Source organism: Pteropus medius, unplaced genomic scaffold (genome assembly GCF_902729225.1).
Source record: "Pteropus medius unplaced genomic scaffold, Ma_sr-lr_union100, whole genome shotgun sequence".
In the NCBI taxonomy this organism is placed as follows: Eukaryota; Metazoa; Chordata; class Mammalia; order Chiroptera; family Pteropodidae; genus Pteropus; species Pteropus medius.
This window is the reverse complement of record NW_024352787.1, coordinates 24107977-24128878: the sequence shown is the minus strand read 5'-3', so window position 1 is coordinate 24128878 and position 20902 is coordinate 24107977. Positions and strand designations below refer to the sequence as shown.

General features: G+C 38.3%; 1 protein-coding gene across 1 annotated transcript in view; it reads left to right on the top strand.

Annotated features, from left to right (window-relative positions):
* AUTS2 (activator of transcription and developmental regulator AUTS2) overlaps positions 1–20902 on the top strand; it is a 1077358-nt gene that overhangs the window by 256073 nt on the left and 800383 nt on the right. Inside the window, 1 exon segment of the mRNA XM_039849320.1 lies at positions 16531–16743. Coding sequence (XP_039705254.1) covers positions 16531–16743 — 213 coding nt within the window.

Genomic DNA, 20902 nt, shown 5'->3' with positions numbered 1-20902 from the left:
CATTGGGGAAGATAGAGTTTATCCCATCAGTTTGGTGCAAGCAGTAGGAAGCCATGGATTTCTGACAGAGAATTATGAGATAGAAGTGGACTTGCCTAAGTATGGACTGGGTTAGGGGATGTGGAGGGCAGGGCGGGATGGTGTATGGATGGAGAGAATGTGAGGAGACAGGTTAGGGTCCTATTCGCACAGAGAAATTGCAGGGAGAGAAAGGCAGACAGCAGGGTGGTGTCAGGTAGAGTGAGGAACTAGTGAATGTTTAGGAACTTCCAGGTGGCTAGCAACTTTCTTTTACTAAGGAGGAAGTAAGTCTTGTAGACCGCTATAATTTGTAGATGGGGGAGGCAGACGGGAAGAACTTGCCACATACCCAAAGCTTTATTATGCTCAGTTCCACTTCACTTTTTTTTTTTAGGACTACAACAGTGTTTTTCAGGAAATGGTTTATTTTCTCCCACCTCCTCTTCTTTTAGACTAAATAACAGGAACCAGTGCTCACATCCAGGTCAAAGCTAATTTTTCAGGAGGTGGGAAATACTTTCCCTGTTCTGTTATTTACTTTCAGACTTTTGCCCTTTCACTCTCCTGCTGGAGAAGATAGATGTATAGCTGCTGCCTACACAGCTCCTATGAGAGTGATGGATCTTGAAGCTTCCAGAGATCAATCTGGCATACAAAGTAAAGAAGCAGCCACATGGCTCTGTCTGAGAGACAGAATTTCTTCCCTTGGTCAGGATAGAACTTTAATTGAATCCAAATCACATCTCATCATATGAATGCTGGAGAGCAGTACATTTTTAACTAGGAAGAGCATCAATTATTTATTAGCCATGATACTAATTTACCCTGAGTGTGCGTCTTAGAGCTGGCTGTTCATCCCAGCGCAGCCACTGGTGTAATGCCATCGTGCTCCTGTATTCAACCAAGAGCTCTGAAGATTTTCTAGCCTTATGTTTTCCCGAAGCTATTATTTTTTTTAACGTGTACTAAAATATTTAGTCACAGTTATCATATTGTGCTGCTACTGAAAACAGGAAGAGAAAGTGGGGATTCCTCTTGCTGTGCAGTTCTTTTTTGTTGTTACACTTGAGGGCCCTTTGGAATATCCCCTCTGGGAGTGCCATTCACTCAGTGTTGTGCTTTGGGAAACAGAGTAGGCCTTGTCCTGTTGTGCTTTGATGCTGCTACTTTATCTGTTATTTGCTACTGTTGTGTTTCTGGAACTCCCAGTTGTTTGATACTTTGAATGTTTGTCTCTAGAAAATGTGGGCAGGTTTTAGTGTCCCTTCCAGTGTCTTCCCCTCTTGCCAGAATATTCATATTCTACCTGTTTCTAGAAGTAGTAATTGTAATGATGGCCAGTGTGGACTAAGCATTTGCTAAGGTCCTAACGCTATTCTAAGCACTTTACATGTATTAACTTATTTAACTCTGACAATACTCCTCTAAGGTAAATGCTATTATTTTCCCTATGTTACAGACAATGAAATCCTTAAGTAACTCGCTTGATGAGGTTAGTACAGACTCTGGAGTGAAAAGCTGAACTGAAACACCTGCCTTGCCACTCAGTCTCTTCATTTGAAAATGGATTGTCAATAGTATCTGCTCACTGGATTATGGTAGCTGTACAACACTGGCATGTAGTAAACTCATTAAGCATCAGCCATCACCACCCTGGTGACCATCACCGTGACCACTACTACTATCGCTACCACCCTCATCATCATCATCATCATCATCATCATTATCATAATCATCTATCCATAAAATCATATGAGATGCTTTATGAGATGCTTCAAACCCCTGACTAAGGCAGTCAGGCTCAAAGGATAGTTTGCTTTAGATGTCAAAGAATTGCTGAGCTCTACCTCCCTTTCTTGAAAATATAATAGCAAGGAAAGAGGAAATATTGGAAATGATGAACTTTTTTTCAGAGCTAGAAGTCCTGTAGGATATTTTCGGATAGAAAAGTAATTTCCCCTCCCTGTACTCTCCTCGTCACCCTTCCTTCCTCCCTCCCCAGCCCCCTCTAAGGGGCAGGGGTAAGGGTAGACGGAGTGGAGGAGAGGCTGAAGAGAGTGATGGTAAAAGGAAAAGTAACCACCAAATGTGTGTAGAGAACCACTCCAGCATTTAATTAAGGCCTGCAGTTCTTTGTTAGCCAGACATTCTTCTCATGGTGAGAGAGGCAGAGAGCCTTGTCACTGTCTCTAGAATTATTTGTATAATTCAGCAGCTGTTTCCCTCAGATGCTTACCACACAGGGTTGGGTTATAAAGACATACGAGTAGAATTGCTGAGGTTCAGACACTTGTGTTCACTGTTCAGCTGAGAGCCACTTAGGCCGTTCTTGTACAAATGCATTAGATTATGGTTAAGCAGCTTATGGACATAAAAACACATTAGAACTTTACAGCACTCTATAAATTATAGTTTTTGCAGCATTCACAGCCACAATGCTAGGTAATTACATTCATTAATCTACTACTAAGAGCACATAAAGTTGCCTCCCAAACGGTACTGTATATGTCAGTGCTCAGCTGGGAAGGAGAGCTTTTCCCCCTCCTTTTTCCCATCTCCCCCTCTTCCATTAAGCCTTGTGTTAGGAAGGCTTTGGATGGTACATTGAGGGATTCCCTAATAGAGTCCAAGAAACCCATTTCTTTCAAGGTTAGTCTCTGGCAGGCTGATAAAGGTAGATAATCTTTTCATGTTGAATTGTAACTATTTTGTATGCATTTATTTTCTTTTTGGAAATGGACAGATGTCTCATTTGGAAAACCAGCAGGGGTAAAGCAGTTGAAAGAGATTTACGATGGAATCAGTGGCAAATGCTTTTTCAGGCCTTCTTTTTGCCTGTCTCTAAGAATGGTTTACATGGTGGTCTCTTTAATGTTGGATGTATCATGAATACAGAACGTTGCTCTCTTCCCAGGCCAAACTCTTCTGAAGTTGTCCATCTTCTCATTGCATGTGAGGATATGAAATGTATTTTCTTGCTTTCTTTTTCAGGCAACTTTCTCTCGTTTGTACTTCTTGTAAATTACAGAAGGCAGATTTGGGAGAAAATGATGGCAATTTATATGGTGTTGTTATTCCAAAGAGAAAATTATACTGTCTTTGCATTATTTCACAGGTTAGATAGACCAAGTGATGTGTTTATTTAAAAAAAAAAAAAAAGAATAGAGAAATGCCGAAAGATTGAGTCCCAAACCACAGTATGTCTTGGAAAGCCCTCAGACACATCCCAGGCTTCTGCATTCAGTTCCACTCAGGTATCATGATGGCATAAGCTCTAGAGCTGTGCAGATTTGCATTGAGTCCTGGTGCTGTATTCAGGCTATGTGACCTTGTTCAAGTTAGTTCAGAGTAATAAAATAACTAACCCTAATATAGTCCAGAAATTATATTAGCTTATTTAGTTCTAATAATTGCTTTGTAAGTTAGGTGACATAATTAGCCCCCCATTTTATAGAAATGAGAAAATGGAGGCTTTCACAGGGCATTGTGGTCATTAAAATAGATGTTATAAATAAAACATACAGTACATTACTTGATACACTGAAAGACATTCAGTAACCACAGTTTTGAGGATATATGGAGAATATATCCCACCATTAATCCTCAGTGCCAAATATAACCTTTTATAATGACTGTTTCTTGTCATAATGAGTGAGAACATGAATGAATTAGTCAGGAAGAGGAATTCCTCACTTACTTATTTATTGCCTACTTTATGCTAGGAAACATCCCAGGCACTTTCCTTAGATTTCATTAAACCTTCTAACTCTATTCCTATATCCTAGGGATAGAAATGGAGGTTTAAACATGCTGGGAGATTTGCTTAAAGTCACAAAGTCACAAAGAAGCAACACCAGTCCTCAAATCCACATCTAACTGCCACCAGAGCATCTACTTGTATCAGATTAGATTGATCCAAGACACAGAGGAGGAAATAGGAAATGAATAGACTATGGACAGCAGTAAAGTGCTGTGGTTTTCTTGGAGCGAAATTTCTGTTGTGAGAAATAATCTAAGAAACTGATAGGATCTCTATGAATAAAAGAGTCTGAAGTAAGAAGCTTTAACCTTCTGTACTTCAAAGCAGCCCCAGCTTTTAGGGTGGGGTGCAAAGTCCCTTTCTTCAGCAGGCTGGATTGCATTCTTTTCCCTTGAGGAATTGAGAAATATTTGGGACTACCCATAGCTCTTAATGATGTTGTAAGGTTCAATAACTGCTGAGAAAAGTAGTTACCATGGTGTAAATCAGTATGCAGACCAGGAGATGATAGAATTGCAGGGTTGTATCAAGCCTCAGCATCTTGTTTTCAACCCAGCTCTTCCCCCTCTTAACAAAGTAGCTGCCATATTGGATTACTATTGAAATCACTGGAGCCTGCTGGCCATCAGAGCAGAACTGATGCCATTTGTGGAATGAACTGTACTAGCATTATGATAGCAGGAGGACAGAGAAAAAATAAAAAGTCCCTATACATACCACCATCCAAGGTGTAGTTTAAACCACAGGCTCAATTTTTGCCCCAGAACTGATTTCTCTACCAACCCATTTGGCTCATGTACACACCCTCCCAACCTCACACAGCAGGCCTGGCCTTTATCATTTCAGGTCCTGCAGAGCTCTCCTCTCTCAATTGATATCAATTCTAACAGCCATCATGTATATCAAGTCCTCTACTGATTATGAGTGTATATGCTGTTGCTAGTTTGTTTAGCCATTGGTTAGCTGTGATGGTGAGTTCACTTTTATGCATGTAATTTGCTGAGCTTGTGGTGGCATCAGTAAATCCTCCCTGAATGAGGAAGAATTGATTTTCTTACATCAAGATGACATTTTCCAGCCCCCTTTCCTCATGTGACCAAGGGCCAATGTCACACTTTATGCTTCTGTGTGAAAGAAGAGAAGGAAATTGTTTAAAGTATGTAATTTGCAAACAGAGTTTTTGAGATACATGCCTGTGAGGATGTATAGGCCTGTGTTAGGGATGGGCAGAATGTGGTATGCACTTAGAAACTCAAAACATGGAGTCAACTATACAGCTTACAGATAAATTAAAATGCTGCTGCTTAAAAATGAGAGAACATTTTCGGAAGGGACTCTCAATTCTCTCAGCAAATCTCTGTGGTGTATGTTTTTATATGGCAGTCATTTTCTCAAATCAGACATCCCTATTGCCTATTAGGTAAACACAGAAAGCATAGATTGTGAGTTAAAAGTATTGACAGCATTTCAAGTGCTATCAGAGAACATTTAATTCAGTTTAATTTTGTGATAAATCTCATGTTTAATCCTCTGGTTACTCTGTAATCATGTCTCTATTGATCTTTTCTGAATGACTGCCTGCAGTTTAATAAACTTTGCCATTAACCCAGAGCTTCTAAAGAGAGAGATTGATTCCATTATCAAATCTGATAGACCCAATAAGTACCTAAACATCACTAAATCTATCTATAGGTATAGAGACATGCCTGTGGCTTGTTCAAGAAACTGAGTAAAAAGCTGAACATCACTGCATGACATAATTACCTCAATATTAGCTTCTGATTCCTTTATGGAAACTGACACTGCCTTTCATCTTTCAAATCAATGTAGTAGCCAATAGAAAGGACAGTCTCTTTTCCTCCCTCAACTATAATTGTAGGGTCAAATTGCTCCTGCTGCAGAAATAGCTTGAGGTATTTTTTTGGTCTTTGTCTCAGGTCAGTGGGTGCATCTTAAGCACTTTTCTGTGTTCTGTGTTAACCTGCAAAATGGTTCATTTTATTTTCACACATATGAGGCTAAAGGAAGGAAAATCCTTCTGGGTAAATCCTGAAATAGAGGACTAGGGGTGACAGGAAAGAGAAGGGAGTGTGCAGAGTCATAGGATGGAGCTGTGTGAAAAAGCTCCAAGACTTGGAAAACTTTCCATGAATCCCATGTAAGTGTCTCTTTAGTGATAGAGTATTTGCAATATGCACTGAACAGGAATTTCTGCTTCTTGCACCTGTAGGTATTTGTAGCTGCTGTCATTATTCATTAATATGTATTGAGCCACATAGGCAGAACATGTGGAATTCAGGGTCTGGAGCGTTTGTATAGCCTCTTATTTTTTTAAGGCCAGAAAAGCGTCTGCCACTTTTCACCTCTGAAATAAAATGGTAAAGATTGTCAGTTTTAGAGAAAAGCCGAAGCTTTTAGTTCTGTCTAGGTTTTTATTTCCAATTTAAATCCTTCAGAAAGAGTTCAGATGTTTGACATAAGAAGTATGGCTTTTCTCTAATTATGCTTTGGAGGGGAAATGGAGGTGAATAAAGAATTTTATAATGAGATAATACTAAACTATAATTAAAATTTTTTTTTCCTAACTAAAGATCATAATCCTGACACTTACAAATAAGGCTTTAATGACCTGGCTTTAGGGAATAAGAGCAGAATTAGAGCCATGGGGCTCCAGGTGTGTATCAATTGCTGATTGTCTGACTTTGGGAAGTCACTTGTTTATCAAGCCTTAGTTTCCTCATTTAGGGAATGAAAATGATGGCACTGGCTGTATAGAGTTATTAGGAAATCAAATGAGATAATTTAAAAATTTATTGTAAGCTCTCAACACTGAGTTACTATACAAATATTAGTGGTTATGAAAAATCATAAGTTAGTCTTTGCTTTATATTCAGAAATCGTCTCACCCTTCAGTAAATATGTCTAGTTCTCAAAGCCAAACCAAGTTGGGGCAAAAGAACTTGAAGGATGCTTTACATATGAGAAATCTCAGAGATATCTAAAGGTCTGGAAATTATGATCTGCAAGAAAACTACTGAATCAGTGAACTCTAAGTTACATTTGTTGAGCATTTTGTATGTGCTAAATAGTTGAGAGGTTGAAGGAACCGAAGAGATCATCCCATGGAGGACCCTGAATTTATAACTATTGAAATAGATTGGTCTCTGTCTTTGAGAAGCCAATTAAAATTAGCTTGAGAAGAGATAGAACAGTTATTTATGGAGTGTAAGGAAGTGTTTGCACATGGACATCACTGCTCTGTAAGTGAAGATATGCCTTCTTGTCTCCAATGGGAAGTTGATTACAGTTTCTGGAAAATTGGGAGAAAGTTATAGAATTATTACTAAAGTAATAATTATTTCATAGGTCCCTAGAAACCTATCCGTACCACCTGAAAAACATGAGCCATAAAGAGACTGTCTCTTATCTATATACCCTTCCCAATATGCTGTATAAAACTGTATTAAGATTCAGAGCCACATAAGGTGAATTTTGACAGAAGTTGCTTTTCCTGTCACTGAATAGTCCTAAACATTAAATTACCTTTCATAAAATTATTTTCTGTTGGCTGAGTGGATAGAATGTGCCTTCATTCTGTGTAGTGTGTGTGTGTGTGTGTGTGTAGAGAAAAGAGAAAGAGAGAAGAGAGAAAGACAAGAGAGAGAAAGAGAGGTGGGGAGAGGAGGGGAGGGAGAGGAGGAGAGGAGAGGGAAGTGGGGAGAGAGAGAGAAATTTTTGTCTTCCCAGATGGGCTTTTCCAAGAAGTGTTCCCTCACTCCTAGCCATTACTTCTGCTTCTATGACAGCACAGTCAGCCCTAACTAAAGTCAGTCATTAAGGTGTTCTCTGCTGCCCGTTAATGCAGGTTTGACTTCTTAATAACCAGAGCTAGAGCTAGAAGTATCTGTTAGTGGTATTCTCTTTTGCCTCCCTTTGTAAAATTCTGAAATCACATCAGGATTTTCATCCCTCTCTTCTGGGGAAGATTAAGGGAAAGAATGAAGATCAGAACTGGTATAGCATGGCAGAGAAGAATGGGGAGGACTCTTCCATGACTCAAAATTCCAATCTTTATCTTCTGTGGTTAATTTAATTTTACTCTGTTAGAAAAGCGAAATGAATGGATGCACTGTATCTTTTCTCAAATAAATGAAAGATTCCCTTAGAGCCAGATATCCATATTATATGTTAGATTCTTGGTACATACATCATTTTTCTAGTTTTACCCTTAGTGGTAATGCAAGCCCAGAGGAGGCTGCCATTCACAAATGAAAGCTGGAATATCTGTTTCTTCCAGGACTTCTCCAGGACAGGGAAGTAACTATTCAACACATACCACTTACAGCACCTGCAACAGTATCAGTAAGCTAATTGCTGAACACTTCTAGAGACAATGGTCATTTAAAATGAAGGCGTGATAGTGTGTGGGAAGAGAAGTTGGGAACATTTTAAGGGAAGAAAAGCAGTCTGTGCCTTATTACTAATTTGGATCAATTATCTGGATATGAAGAGGTTTTCAAATACTGGCCAATCAGTGTTCTTGTCTAGAACATCTGGATGATAGTATCAGCTACTCTTGATTTTTCTGTGAATAGGGAGGTATTAAGACCCAGTAAATGGTCATTTGGCCTTGATGTCAAGCCATGAAAAATGATAGCAAGACCTGACATTTTCTGAATTAGTCCCCATGATTGTTTTGTCTTCTCTTGGACTTAATAAAGTGAATTATGGCATCTCTTGAAGCATCTGTTCTCCCCATCTTTTGTATCCAGGTGAATAGTAATGGTTCACCAGGATGAATGAGGGGCTATAATTAGATACACTTGAGAGTTCTTGGATGGAAATCCAAGAAAGAAAGAGAAATGGAGTAATACGATTCATAATGTGGTGGAATGACTCCTAGAGTGAGGAAAACATGGCATTCTCATTTCTCTATTTGTTCAAAACTGGCTTACTGTGTGCCTCATACAGTGTTCTCTGCTTGGAATTTAGGGATGATGAAGTCATAGCCACCATCACTGTGAAGCTAAACCTGTGTATAACGGGGAAGATCCAATTACTAATTATTTGGCTACAGTGTAATAAGTACCTTAATTAACTCTTTTCCCATCTTTTGTGTGGAATACCTAGTCAATAATGAATAATGGCCAATTAAAAGGGGATATCATTAGAATTACACATCTTCTCAAGTGTATGTGTGACTTTTGTGGATTAGATTTGAGTGGATGAAAAGCAATAGATATTTTTACGCTCTGCTTGCCTCTTTGAGGTAGCAAACTAGGCTTCTGCCCTCTGAAAGGCCTGAGAATTGCATCGTGCTCACTTTCTCTTTTGGCTATCACTGTGCTCTCCTCTTGTGTGGATCTCTTTCCCTTTTTCGTCTCACCCTTTGTGTACCTTTCTGCCCTTAAGCCCTTGCTGATGAGATTTTCTGCCTCAGTCATGCTGTGCTCAGCTTTCAGAATGTCTCTGTTCTGGAGGAGTTAATTTTTTTAAGGTTTCCTTCTCGTCATGCTATATTTCTCAGATTATCTGCAAGGACTGTAATCCAATTTTAGGAATCCTTCAGGGCTAAGAGCCTAAACTGTTTTAAGCGGTAGCATCTGGTTGCTAGGGACTCAACTACTTTGAGCGTGTTAAAGTCTAAGGGCAGCCAGCTCTCGATTATCTATGGGAGACTGCTGGGGTGCGTTCAGTTCACAGAGTGCAGAAGTTTCATTTAAACTGATAGTTTTGATTTCATCTCATAACCGAATTTAGGAGATCTTCTCAGTGGCCAATTTTGTGTTCCCTTTTTTCTGCTCCTCACCTCTGACAATGGCACCACAACTTTGACAGATGTTCTTATGTACAGAATTTGTCTGTACTTGACCTTTCCCCCTCTCTTCCTTCCTTCTCTTTCTCTCCTTTTTTATTCTCTCCATTTGAATTCCCTTATATGTATCAGGTATTATGTATATTTTAATAAAACGCCTCAAGTTTTTTACATTTATGAACTATAAATAATTGGTTTCTTTCTTTGCTTTTTGATTAAAGTGTGCACGAGAGAGGATGTGACCAAATACTAACCAGGTTACTTAAAAGAAAGATAGGAAAGCTTTGTAAAAGGTTAACTGAGAATTGACTGTTAGAAGGGAGGAAAATAAGGCACCAATGTGAACTCCTCCTTGCCACTGGAAATGACGTGATGACCGGACACTGCTCCTCAGGGTGACCAAGACATTAGTGTTCATAGCTGAGTTGTTTCCAGTGCAAAATTTATGGCTACAGTAGAGGCTAAAACCAGTCCTTCCAGAATGTGGTCATACATTCATTTCAGGAATCTGAAAGATAAGTTTCTTTTGATGGACACTGAATGTAATCTTGTTATTGGTAATGATGATATGCCAGTTGTATATGATGGCAAGCGTTGCCATTTAAAAAGAATAGCTCTGTTGATGCATAATTGACATATCGGTGAACTGCATAAATTAAAAGTGTAAAATTTGATCAGTTTTGACATGTATATACACCTATGAAACTATTGCCACAGTCAAAAAAATGAACATGTCCATCATCCCAAAAGATTCCTCATATCCCTCTATAATCTCCTCTTCCTGTCTCTCCGCTTTTTGTTACTATTGATTATATTTTTTCTAGAATTTTGTATAAATTGAATCATACAGAATATATTATTTTCGTATGATTTCTTTTACTCAACATAATTATTTTGATATTTATTCATGTTACATTGTGTATCAATTGGTCATTCCTTTTTCTTGCTGAGTAATACTTTGTCGAATGGTTATTTCACAGGTTATTCATCTGTTGGTGTACATTTGAGTTGTTCCCAGTTTTAGGCTATAATAAATAAAGCTGACATGAACATTCATGTGCAAATTTTATGTGGACATGTGCTTTTGCCTTTTTGAGGAACTACGTAGCAGTAGAATGGATGGATCATATGGTAGGTGTACTTAGAACTTTTAAAGCAATAGCCATATTTTTTAAAAGTGGCTGTACCATTTTACATTCCTACAGGTAGTGTATGAAAGTTCCTCCACATCCATGTCCACACTTGGGGTGGTCATTCTTTTTCGCTTTAGCCATTCTAATATGTAGGTAGTGATATCTCATTGCGGTTTAATTTATGTTTCCCTAATTACTGTTGGTGCGGTTTAATTTATGTTTCCCTAATTACTATTGGTTTTCATGTGTTTATTTGCCATCCATATGTCTTTTTTAGTTAAATGTCTGTTTAAATCTTTTGCCTATTTAAAAAATTATTTTTTAATGTAGTTTTGAGAATTTTAAAAATATATTCTAGATACAAAAGTTTTATCAGATATACACTTTGCAAACTTTTTTTTTTCCAATTCTGTGGCTTCTCTTCATTTTCTTAACAGTATCTTTTGAAGAGAAGTTTTAATTTTTAATAAAGTATAATTTATCAATTTGTGCTTTTATGGATCGTACATTTGATATCACATCTAAGAACCCAAGGTTACAAAACTTTTCTCCTATGTTTTTCTTCTACAGGTTTTGTAGTTTTAGGTTTTACAATTAGGTTTATGATATAATTTGAGTTTTTTTTTTTAAATTAGACTGAAATGTGGATAAATTAAATTTCTTTTCCATATGAATATCTACTTGTTTCATCAACAGTTGTTAAAAAGATTATTATTTCTCCACAGAATTGCTTTTGCACTTTTGCTGCAAACCAGTTCTTATGTATGTGGATCTGTTTCTAGATTCTCTGTTTTGTTGCACTGATCTTTTTTGCTGTCTTAATGCCAGTACAGGGCTGCCTGAGTAAGCAGCCCGATTTCAGGGATCCTTCCTCAGATATTTCTAACAGGTGGCAAAGTGAGTAGCACATAGTAGGTGTTTTGATTTTTGTTTTTAAAAGAGTGAACATGAGGAATTATCTTTTGAATGCCATACTGGTTATTTTGCTTGGAAATTTCTGTAGTCTCTTCTACTTTCTAAAAAGTTTAGGTTTTGAAAGCTGGTTTCTAAATTTGTTCAAAAATCCAAGTGGGAGACCGATGTGAATATATCCATACAGAGTTAAGTTTTGTTTCTTTGCTAATTTTTCACTTCTTATTATCACTGTAAAGCCTTTCACTTCTTTTGCACTTAAGAGAAATGATGGAATCAATGTTTATAGAACTATTCTAAAGCAAGTAAAAATGCAATAAACCAACAAAGGACTTGACAGATGAAAATGACAGCACACAGCCATTAATGTCTTTTGATGGTGACAGGCAAAGCACTTTTGTTTCCCATCCCCTGGCTTCTTTGTTATTTTCTTGCTAGTCCCTAAGAGCAAATAACTAACAGAACAGATTCTGTTTGAATTGCACCCCTCTTTCACAATATATGTACATGTGGACACATGCAGGCACACATACCACAGATGCTTTGTAAGTGATGGGCTGCCCTCAGATTAGTTTGGTAGGAAAATCAGATGGAGACTCTCTAAAACCTGTTTCATGCAAGAAGGGCAAATTGTGCCCTCATTTTCTATTGTCTCTGGCTTCATCTGTAATCAGCAAATGGAGCCCTGCAGCTCACGTAGAGTTTCATCTGCAATTTGTTGCTCTCCTCTAGTTTGCACAACACTGAACCATCTCATTTCGAGATTCAGGAGTGGCAGAGGAAACCTTTGGTGGAAGATTGTAATTTGGGAGAAGGGAAAGTCGAGAGCAAGATCATCTATTTTGAAGACGGCTGAGTGTTGAAGGAAATTGCTTTGGTTAGTCTGTCTCTGAGCCTCTCAGCATATGCTCTGCTGTGACCCTGCCCTCCATCACCAGTGACCTAAAAATCACATAATTTCAACTGTTCTCAAAACCTATTCCCATCTGTTGTGCATGGCTTGTGCACTTACCCCCTCTATTGCCAGCAAATATGTCTAAATCTTTTTACCTCACAGCCAGCCTTCTGTTGACTGGCTGGCTTTCTTGCTTTTTTCCTTGCTTCTTCTGTGATTGTTAAATGAATGCCTTAAAGCATTTTTCCAGATCTCTTTCTTATCCTTGTGCCCTCCTCTCCTTTTCCTCTCAGTGCTTGTTTGATAAATACTTCCCTTCTCAAATATGGGGCATAGTCCTCTTATTTTCAAAAAGCACTGTAGATAATTCTGATGGACGTTAATTTTCTTTGAGAATCACTAGCCTGGGCCTTGGATAATCATCATTCATTGATCCTAAAAAGTTATTTTATAAACCATATAATTTTCCTCCTTACGTTGTAGCAGTGTTTTATAGACTGCTGATGTTTAAGGAAATGCTCAAATTAGTTATTAATAGTTTATTGGTGCTCGGTTAATAGATGGATATATACACACATACACATATATGTAATCATATGCACAACCCTTTAGAATATTATGTGTCTTTAATTCTTATTGCTTATAGTGGATAGTTTTTGTCATTTTCCCCCCAAGACAGCCACCGAAAAGTAAAATGACTATTTTACTGTATACATACTAACCAATCAGTAAATGTTTATACAGGGAATGAACAGACAGTGGCCTGGTTTATTTAGAAATTGTTCTGAAGGGTCTATACAGTAATTTATAAATAAAATTAGACCTTTAAAAGTAATCTCTAGTCTTTGCAAATATAAACATCTTACATAATAAAAAACTTTTAAAACACTGTTTATTTCTTCTTTACCTCTAAAGCCACCACCTCTACACACACTTTGATCCTGTCTCTCTTCCCCTCTTTCCCCCACACACCCTCCAGAGTTGAAAATTTCAATATTAATTGGTGCTAAGATGATTGTACTGCTGCTGCTAAGACTTCAGCAGGTCTCTTACAAGCTAATGTCACGGCATGGGGTCCATTTGCTCTGTGTAGCTATTCTGCAGTGCAGTGAGAATGTCTTGATTAATATGCTACATGAAAATAAAATGGATTTGGAAAAAATTATACCATACTCTCATAAATATTAATTCACATTTGTATGGAATTGCACATAATTTTCAATATACTTTGGAGCACCTTCAGTATGAAAGATTTGGTCTCTGAAGAGAACGGCATAATTTTTTTAAAAGCACAGTTGAACATTATTAAATGTCATTTGTTTATTAATCTAATACTCTACATGCATATGATGCAGGGCACTAGGTGGGTTGGGTTGCATGACAAAGAAAGGATTTTATTTTTTTACCATGTTGGGGAGTTTATATATCATTCTTAGAAGTAGTGCAATTTAATCATATTATATAGAAGCAGTCTATGACGAACTCACCTGGCTGCTTCTGGTAGCATTGCCATTATACCTGAGTGTCTTTTCATGATAGCTGTCTATCATGATTACATGTGAGGCTAAGCACTTAATAGTTTGAGCTGAGCAGATGTCTGACATAGCCGACTGTGGTAGTGGACACTAGACAAAGGATTAAATATAGCAGACTTTATTAAACATTTACCATGTGTTAGGCATAGTGTATAAGATTCTGAGACTGGAATCAATGGCCATATGCACTTTGATCTCAGCTTGTCCCCTAAACACTTCTCACCACATCCTCATTGCCTCAGGAGAGCTACCTTTCCGGTGGCAGAGGGTAAATCATCTGTGGTGATAGCAGCTAGAAGTTAGACCAGAGGCACTCATTCGCATTACAAGATTATTATCTTTTCTATCTTTTTGCTCCAAGAATGACAAGGCCTTTTTACTTTTCTGGGGCTTCCTCCTATTTGCTATGATCCTTCTTGTGTGCCAGCAGTGCCTGCTAGGTTTCTTGGTTTCCTGCTTCAAGTAGCTTTTCTAGTTCGCTTCACTCTGTGTTAGAGATGGCTTGGGATATTATTAAATCACTATTACGATTTGTAGGTTTGGATACTTTAATTAGTTCTTATTTATTTGTTTATCTAGCAAGTATGTGTGTATGTGTGTGTGTATCTATATCTATCTATCTATCTATCTATCTATCTATCTATCTATCTATCATTTGCCCAATTATATATGAAGCTCTAGGGTTACTGAGAGGAATGATACTTAGTCCCTGCCCTCATTCTCTCAAGGGTTCGTGCTACTAACCGCCTCAGGGACTTTGTACAAGCTGTTTTCTCTGCTCATACTTTCAAATCCAGGTCAGATGGTAGTCCTTCAGCCACAGCCCCCTCCTCTGGACTGGACTATTTTCCCCAGTTTTCAGCACCCTAGCCTTTCCTTAAGAGCAGTTAGTTCAGTTCACAATTATGTATTTGTGTGATTTGATTAATATATGTCCCCTAATTCTAAGCAACATGAGGTGGGGATTCCACTCCCCCCCCCCACAGTTTTCTGAGCATTATAGGACAGTGTTAAGTTTGTATTTGGCGTATTCTGGGTACATGAAAAATATTTGTTGAATGAACGAAGGCCTGAGGACATTACTTTTGCATAATAGAAAGGTCTCCTTGAGCAGGTAGTACTGTTAAGAGTCCTTGAACTAGAAAAGGGAGAGTTGTTAAAGGGAGGGCTTTTGAGGCCAAAGCAAACAGACATAAAAGTCCAAGGTCTCAAACCAATGGGCTTGGCTGATTTGGGGAAAGACATCAAGGAGTACCGTGTATGTCAAGTGGGGAGTGTTGGGATATTAGGAGGCAGTAGAAATAGATAACAGCCTCAAGAATACTGGCTATAAAAGAGAAAAAAGAGTGGTATGTTGAAAAGAAGAAATGGGTAAAGGATAATTTTTGTTCTGGTTTTATATTATTTTAAAATGTGCATTTAGGACTACAGACACTGAGAAATTATGTGAGGGTGAGCGAGGCTCCATGAAGGAGCATTTTCAGTGAAAGGACGTTGTATCCACTCATTTACATGACTGAGTACCAGATCCTTTTAATTTTAGTGCTTATTGTGTACCACAATTCTCAAGGGTCAAAGGATATTCACATGTTTGGAATCAAGTCATATCTAAGCCCATTTTGCACATGGGTTCAGTTGCAGTGACTTATTCCAAGTCTCATAATGAATAATGTCAGTGTCAGGGCTCAAACCTAAGTATTTTGGGATCTCAGTATGTCCTGAGCTGCCTGCAGGTACATAACTCCACTAGGTTGTGGCCTGAAATGCTTGCCTGTAGTTTCTATAGATGCTGCTTCCTATTCCAGTACATTCATTACCTTTCTCCTACCCTTTTACCCCACCCCCAGCCTCACACAGGAATAAATGAAAAGTTGCTTTTGATCTTGGTGATAATATTGTTACATTTTGCAAAGAAGATGGGAATTAAGGATGCTGAGAGGAACTTGTGGTAAAAATATAATGCATTAAGGAAACGTTTTAATCGTGTGAATTGACAGTTTCTTTCTTGCTGGCTCACATCCACCTGGCCCTGATACTTTTAGTCTTGTACTGCTTTTTTGAATTGTGCATGCACTTAGTACTCTTCTTCCGAAACATAATTGATGTACAATATTGAGAAGTGAATGTATTGAGCCTCCTTGGGGAATATGGTGTACTGGACCCAGCACAGAATCAGATGGAAAGCCACTGTCCCAGGCAGCAGTAAAATAATTTTTAATGGACAGATACTTTGTGCTTAGTTGAGTTTTTCACTCAACAGGAGTAGAAAGGATCTGTTTGTGGTAGCATTAGGAATTCAGAAAAATTGAGAGCTATGTTTCTTAGTGTTAAGTATTCTTATATCCCACATTCCTGCCCTATTCTCTCCTCCCTTTTAGTAACCCCATTTACCCTGTATTTTGATCGTGACCCTAGATAGCTATGTAACCACCACTTCCCTTTCGTTCTCTTTTCTACAGAAAGATGTAGCACTTAAGCCTCAGGAACGTGTGGAGAAACGCCAGACTCCTCTGACCAAGAAGAAACGAGAAGCACTTACCAACGGCTTGTCTTTTCACTCCAAGAAGAGCCGACTCAGCCACCCACACCACTACAGCTCAGATCGAGAAAATGACCGCAATCTCTGCCAGCACCTCGGAAAAAGAAAGAAAATGCCAAAGGGACTCAGACAGGTGAGGAAGCTTCAGTTTGTTCTCTTTTATGGCTGCACAATCCCTTCCTCAGGTGCCTGTTCCTCTGTGGTTCTTCTTAACAGGTGGAAATCTTTGTGCTTACTTCTAAAAGAGTATACCAAACCAAGCTCAGCGTTTTTATTATGATTTGAAACTTCAGCAACGTACCATTTTAGTCAGATGTGTTCTGTGTAACAAAGCTTGCTGCTGCTGCTGCTGCTGAAGTTTAGGGCAGGCTGACTCAAGCCTTGATGAGAGTCTAGGGCTGGTAGGGGAGAGAGTCTCATAATTAGGAGACGCATAACAGGCAGATTTGATCACAGACACTGTGTATTTAAAGATTCTGAGGTGCTAAACATGGTTATCTGCATGTGAGCAGTGCCTTGCACAAGATTTATATCTTCCAGGGAAGCTCAAATATTGTGGCATGTGGGAGAGCAGCAGTGAAGAAATGAATTTGCCTTTCAGTTTTTTAGTTGTTCTCCATAGCCCATAATTCATGACGATCTTTGTGATCTGCTGATTGTATGAAAGTCTGGTAGTTGGGCTTACTGGTCTGTTAATAATTAGGTTTCAATGATCCACAAGAAAATATAGCTCTTGGCATTTGGGGAGCCTTTCTGCCTGTGGAAATCCCCACATGAGATGGATTAATAATGAGAAATGAAGCTGCTTATAGCAGTTTTTCTGCACAAATCCAGAGGCTTTAGTGCCTGCTCAGTTACCTGTGTTTTGTTTGTTTTTGGAGGGACTTTTGGGTGGGGTTAACTATCATTTGAAGGAAGCAGAGCAGGTGCTCTAATTAGAAGCTGAACAGGTAATTTCTAGTTTGCAGATGTTTCTGCAGAAGGAGAATACCTGGGATTATACAAAGCAGTGGTTCCTAAACATTACAGATCATTAGAGTCATATCATGAATAAAATACACATTCCTAGCCCTTCCCTAGGACCTAATGAACCAGATTCTCTAGGGGGTAAGGCACAGATATTTGTAGTCTTAGAAATTTCCTATTTGATAATGGTCAGGCCACTTTCAAAATCATTCTGGTAAAGCATCAAGAGTATATTTTTGGTGATGATTTTTAATTAAAAGATTGGAAGGGCCAAAAGCCTCAATAAGATCTAGTGGACAGTTTTGGGCCAGAGTTCAACCTGCTGTGTCATAAAGGATATACTCCTGAAACGACATTTAGAGTGATGGGTTTCAGCATGGACTCAGAGGGTCTCAAGGGAGTGTCCCCAAATGTGACTCTCAGGGCAGTTTTTTAAAGATACATTTGTGTCCTAAAATAAACTGCCAGATCGAAGTTATAATAATAATTATTAACATTTATTTAATGCATTCATGTTATAGTCATTCAATGAGGGAGTTTGTAGTATAATCAATAATTCTCATAACAACCCTAGCTAATGGATAATATGGTTACTTTACAGATGGAGAAACTGGAGTTCCAAGAGATAAAGTGACTTGTCTCAGGCCACTTAGCAGGGAGGGATAGAACTAGGGTTTAGATCCAGATTTCTCTAGATTGCTCTGTTATCCCTGTATGTTCTGCCTCTTGATTGGGATAAGAATTGGACATGAAGAAAAAGAGAACTCCAGGTCATTAGATGTAGGGCATCTATAAGTATTTCTAGAAACTGCATGAGTAGTTTGGTCAGAGGAAGTGATTTTGGTCATAGAAATGGCCTATGTAGGCACAAGAAGAAACAGGATGAAATATTAAGTTCAGAGAGTAGAGAAAGAGCTGGGAAGGTTGGAAGCAATCACATTTGGATGTGGTTTATTTTTATTAAAATTTTTTTTTTCAGACACAGAGTGGGATGAAGGAGGAAGGGCTGGGTCCCATAAAGGGTGATGTTCCTGTGGTATTTGTGACTCCCATCTCATGCCTCTTGGTGTGAGATAATGTGAGAAAAACAATTATTCCCAGTGGAGAGAAGTTGCAGTGTAACCACCACTTCTCTCCTCAGGCCCTTTCTCCCAACAGGGTAAGCTGCTTACCTTTCAGGCAAGAAACCTGAAATTTAATTCTGAGCCCACACTGAGCCATGGTTCCTTATCCTTGACTTTTACTCCCAGAGCTGATCTGACCTTTCTGACAGAGGACAGAGGATTCTCTGTCCTCAAGATTCTTCTTTCTACTTTTCCTCTGGTGAAAGAATTTATAGTCATAAAAGAAGGCTAGAACTGTATGTCTCAGATTTGAATAGCTTTTGGTTCTAATAGCCTTCTGGTCCTAGTGATATTTTAAATCATAGCTATCCTTGTTTTAGGTAAAATATTTGAAAAGTAGTTATATTGACTCATGAATCATGGAGAAGGAAAGACTAAATCGTATCTCTGGTCTGTGTAAGAGTTTTAAAAACAAGTGTTATTTTCTTGTCTTCAGTGTCGATGCCCAAATATGCTATCCAAGTCAAGTGTTACCTTTCTAATAGGAAGGGAAGCAGAGGTTGATAATGGACATAAAGCTCTAATACTTTTATTTGCAATATTCTTAGAATCACATGTGCTGCTATGAAACCCTGAACAAATCACTTTTGCTACTCGTATATAGCGTGAGAGGTTTAGACGAGAAGATTTCTCAGGCTCCTTCCTCTGAGTTCCATGGGTCTTTAAATTTATGAATAACACAGAGATATATAGTGTTGTTGAGGTCTGTAAAGGAAGACCATATTTTGGTCTGAAGGTAATTTAGTTTTGGAGTCTAACTTATTGGCTTTGTGAAAACATTTAAAGCAGAGGAGCTGCATTACTAGTGGGAGGGAGAGGCAAGGTTAGTTATGTGTCAGCCCAGACAAGCGTCATTTATTGTGTGATCATTGGTAAAAGGCGACACATGAGTGTTTAATGGCCACTGTTGATGTTCAGAAACTTGTGCTAAGAATATTTCCAATTGCTTTCCTATCATGATAGATGCCTGTATACATCACAATTAACTTTTTCCCCTGCCCTTGCTTTTTATCAGATAAAGTAACTGAATCTGACCATCATAGCTGGAAGGGGACCTTGAGATGAGAGTGGGCCTTGAGGAAAATTTCTAAATTAATGGATTGTTGTTGAGTGCCTCTTATTGAAAGAATTATAATCACAAGAACTACAGATGAAAGAAGGCAGTATGAGTTGAGAAGTTAGTCTTTATTTTTGACTTGGTGAGAGTGGATTAGGTTTGCATTTTATTAGGAAATGGTACTTCCTGAGCAGGCAACTTAATGCACAGCTTTCCTGTAATTATGGGAAGATGTTACTACTTAGTGGAGAGGAAATAATAGGATTTTTTTTTTTTTCTGAGAATCTGTTGACAACTAATCTTTTTACTGTGAGAGTACAATTAAATAGTTTTACAAGAGAGATGTATAGTTCTAAAACCAAACTGCTTTTTTTCTTTTCTTGCCTGATTAGAAAACCTCAGTTCTCATGTTTTTTCATACTGTTAAAAGAAAGCTTTTAACTGATACTTAACTATCCCAATGGAAATTATTTGTTGGATTATATTTTTAAGTATAAATATATACTGACTTAGAAGACGCTGAGCTGGCAACTGTCTTGTAAAGTGGTTGCATTTTTTTATATGGCAGATTTAAACAGTCCTTAATTTCCAAAGGAGTTTGAAATAAAGAAGAAAGGAACAAATTAACTTTTACACAAAAGAATGCATATCTTTCTGACCAGCTCCACGCCCCAGCCCCCCCCACTGCCTCCCCCGCCCCGGGGCCCCTGCCCAGGCTTGGTGTGAGAGAGATGCCTTACACAGAACTATTTGCTCATTATGTGAGCACTCGGCCATTATGTAAAAAAAAAATTAAGCTCTTACTAATAAGGATATGGTAGTTTCTTTTTCTTCTTTAGACTTGGGAGTGGGACAATCAACATAGAGGTTGCACAGGTCTTCTCATAAGGAGCTTTTTTACTCTAATTGAGAGACTAAGTCACAATGAAATCACTGAGAACACAGTGAAATGATGTGTTGCCAAACCTTTTAGCCAAATTATGACTTCCTCAGAAGGATTTTGGGGAAATTCAGTTCTTCCTAGGGCTTTGAGTTTAGTTTTCTTTCTAACTTCTAGACCATAGGGAATGCTTTAAAAATTTAATACTTTATAGTTTAAAACACTGAGAGAACAAAGCAGTTTTAAAAATAGAGAAGCAATGAGG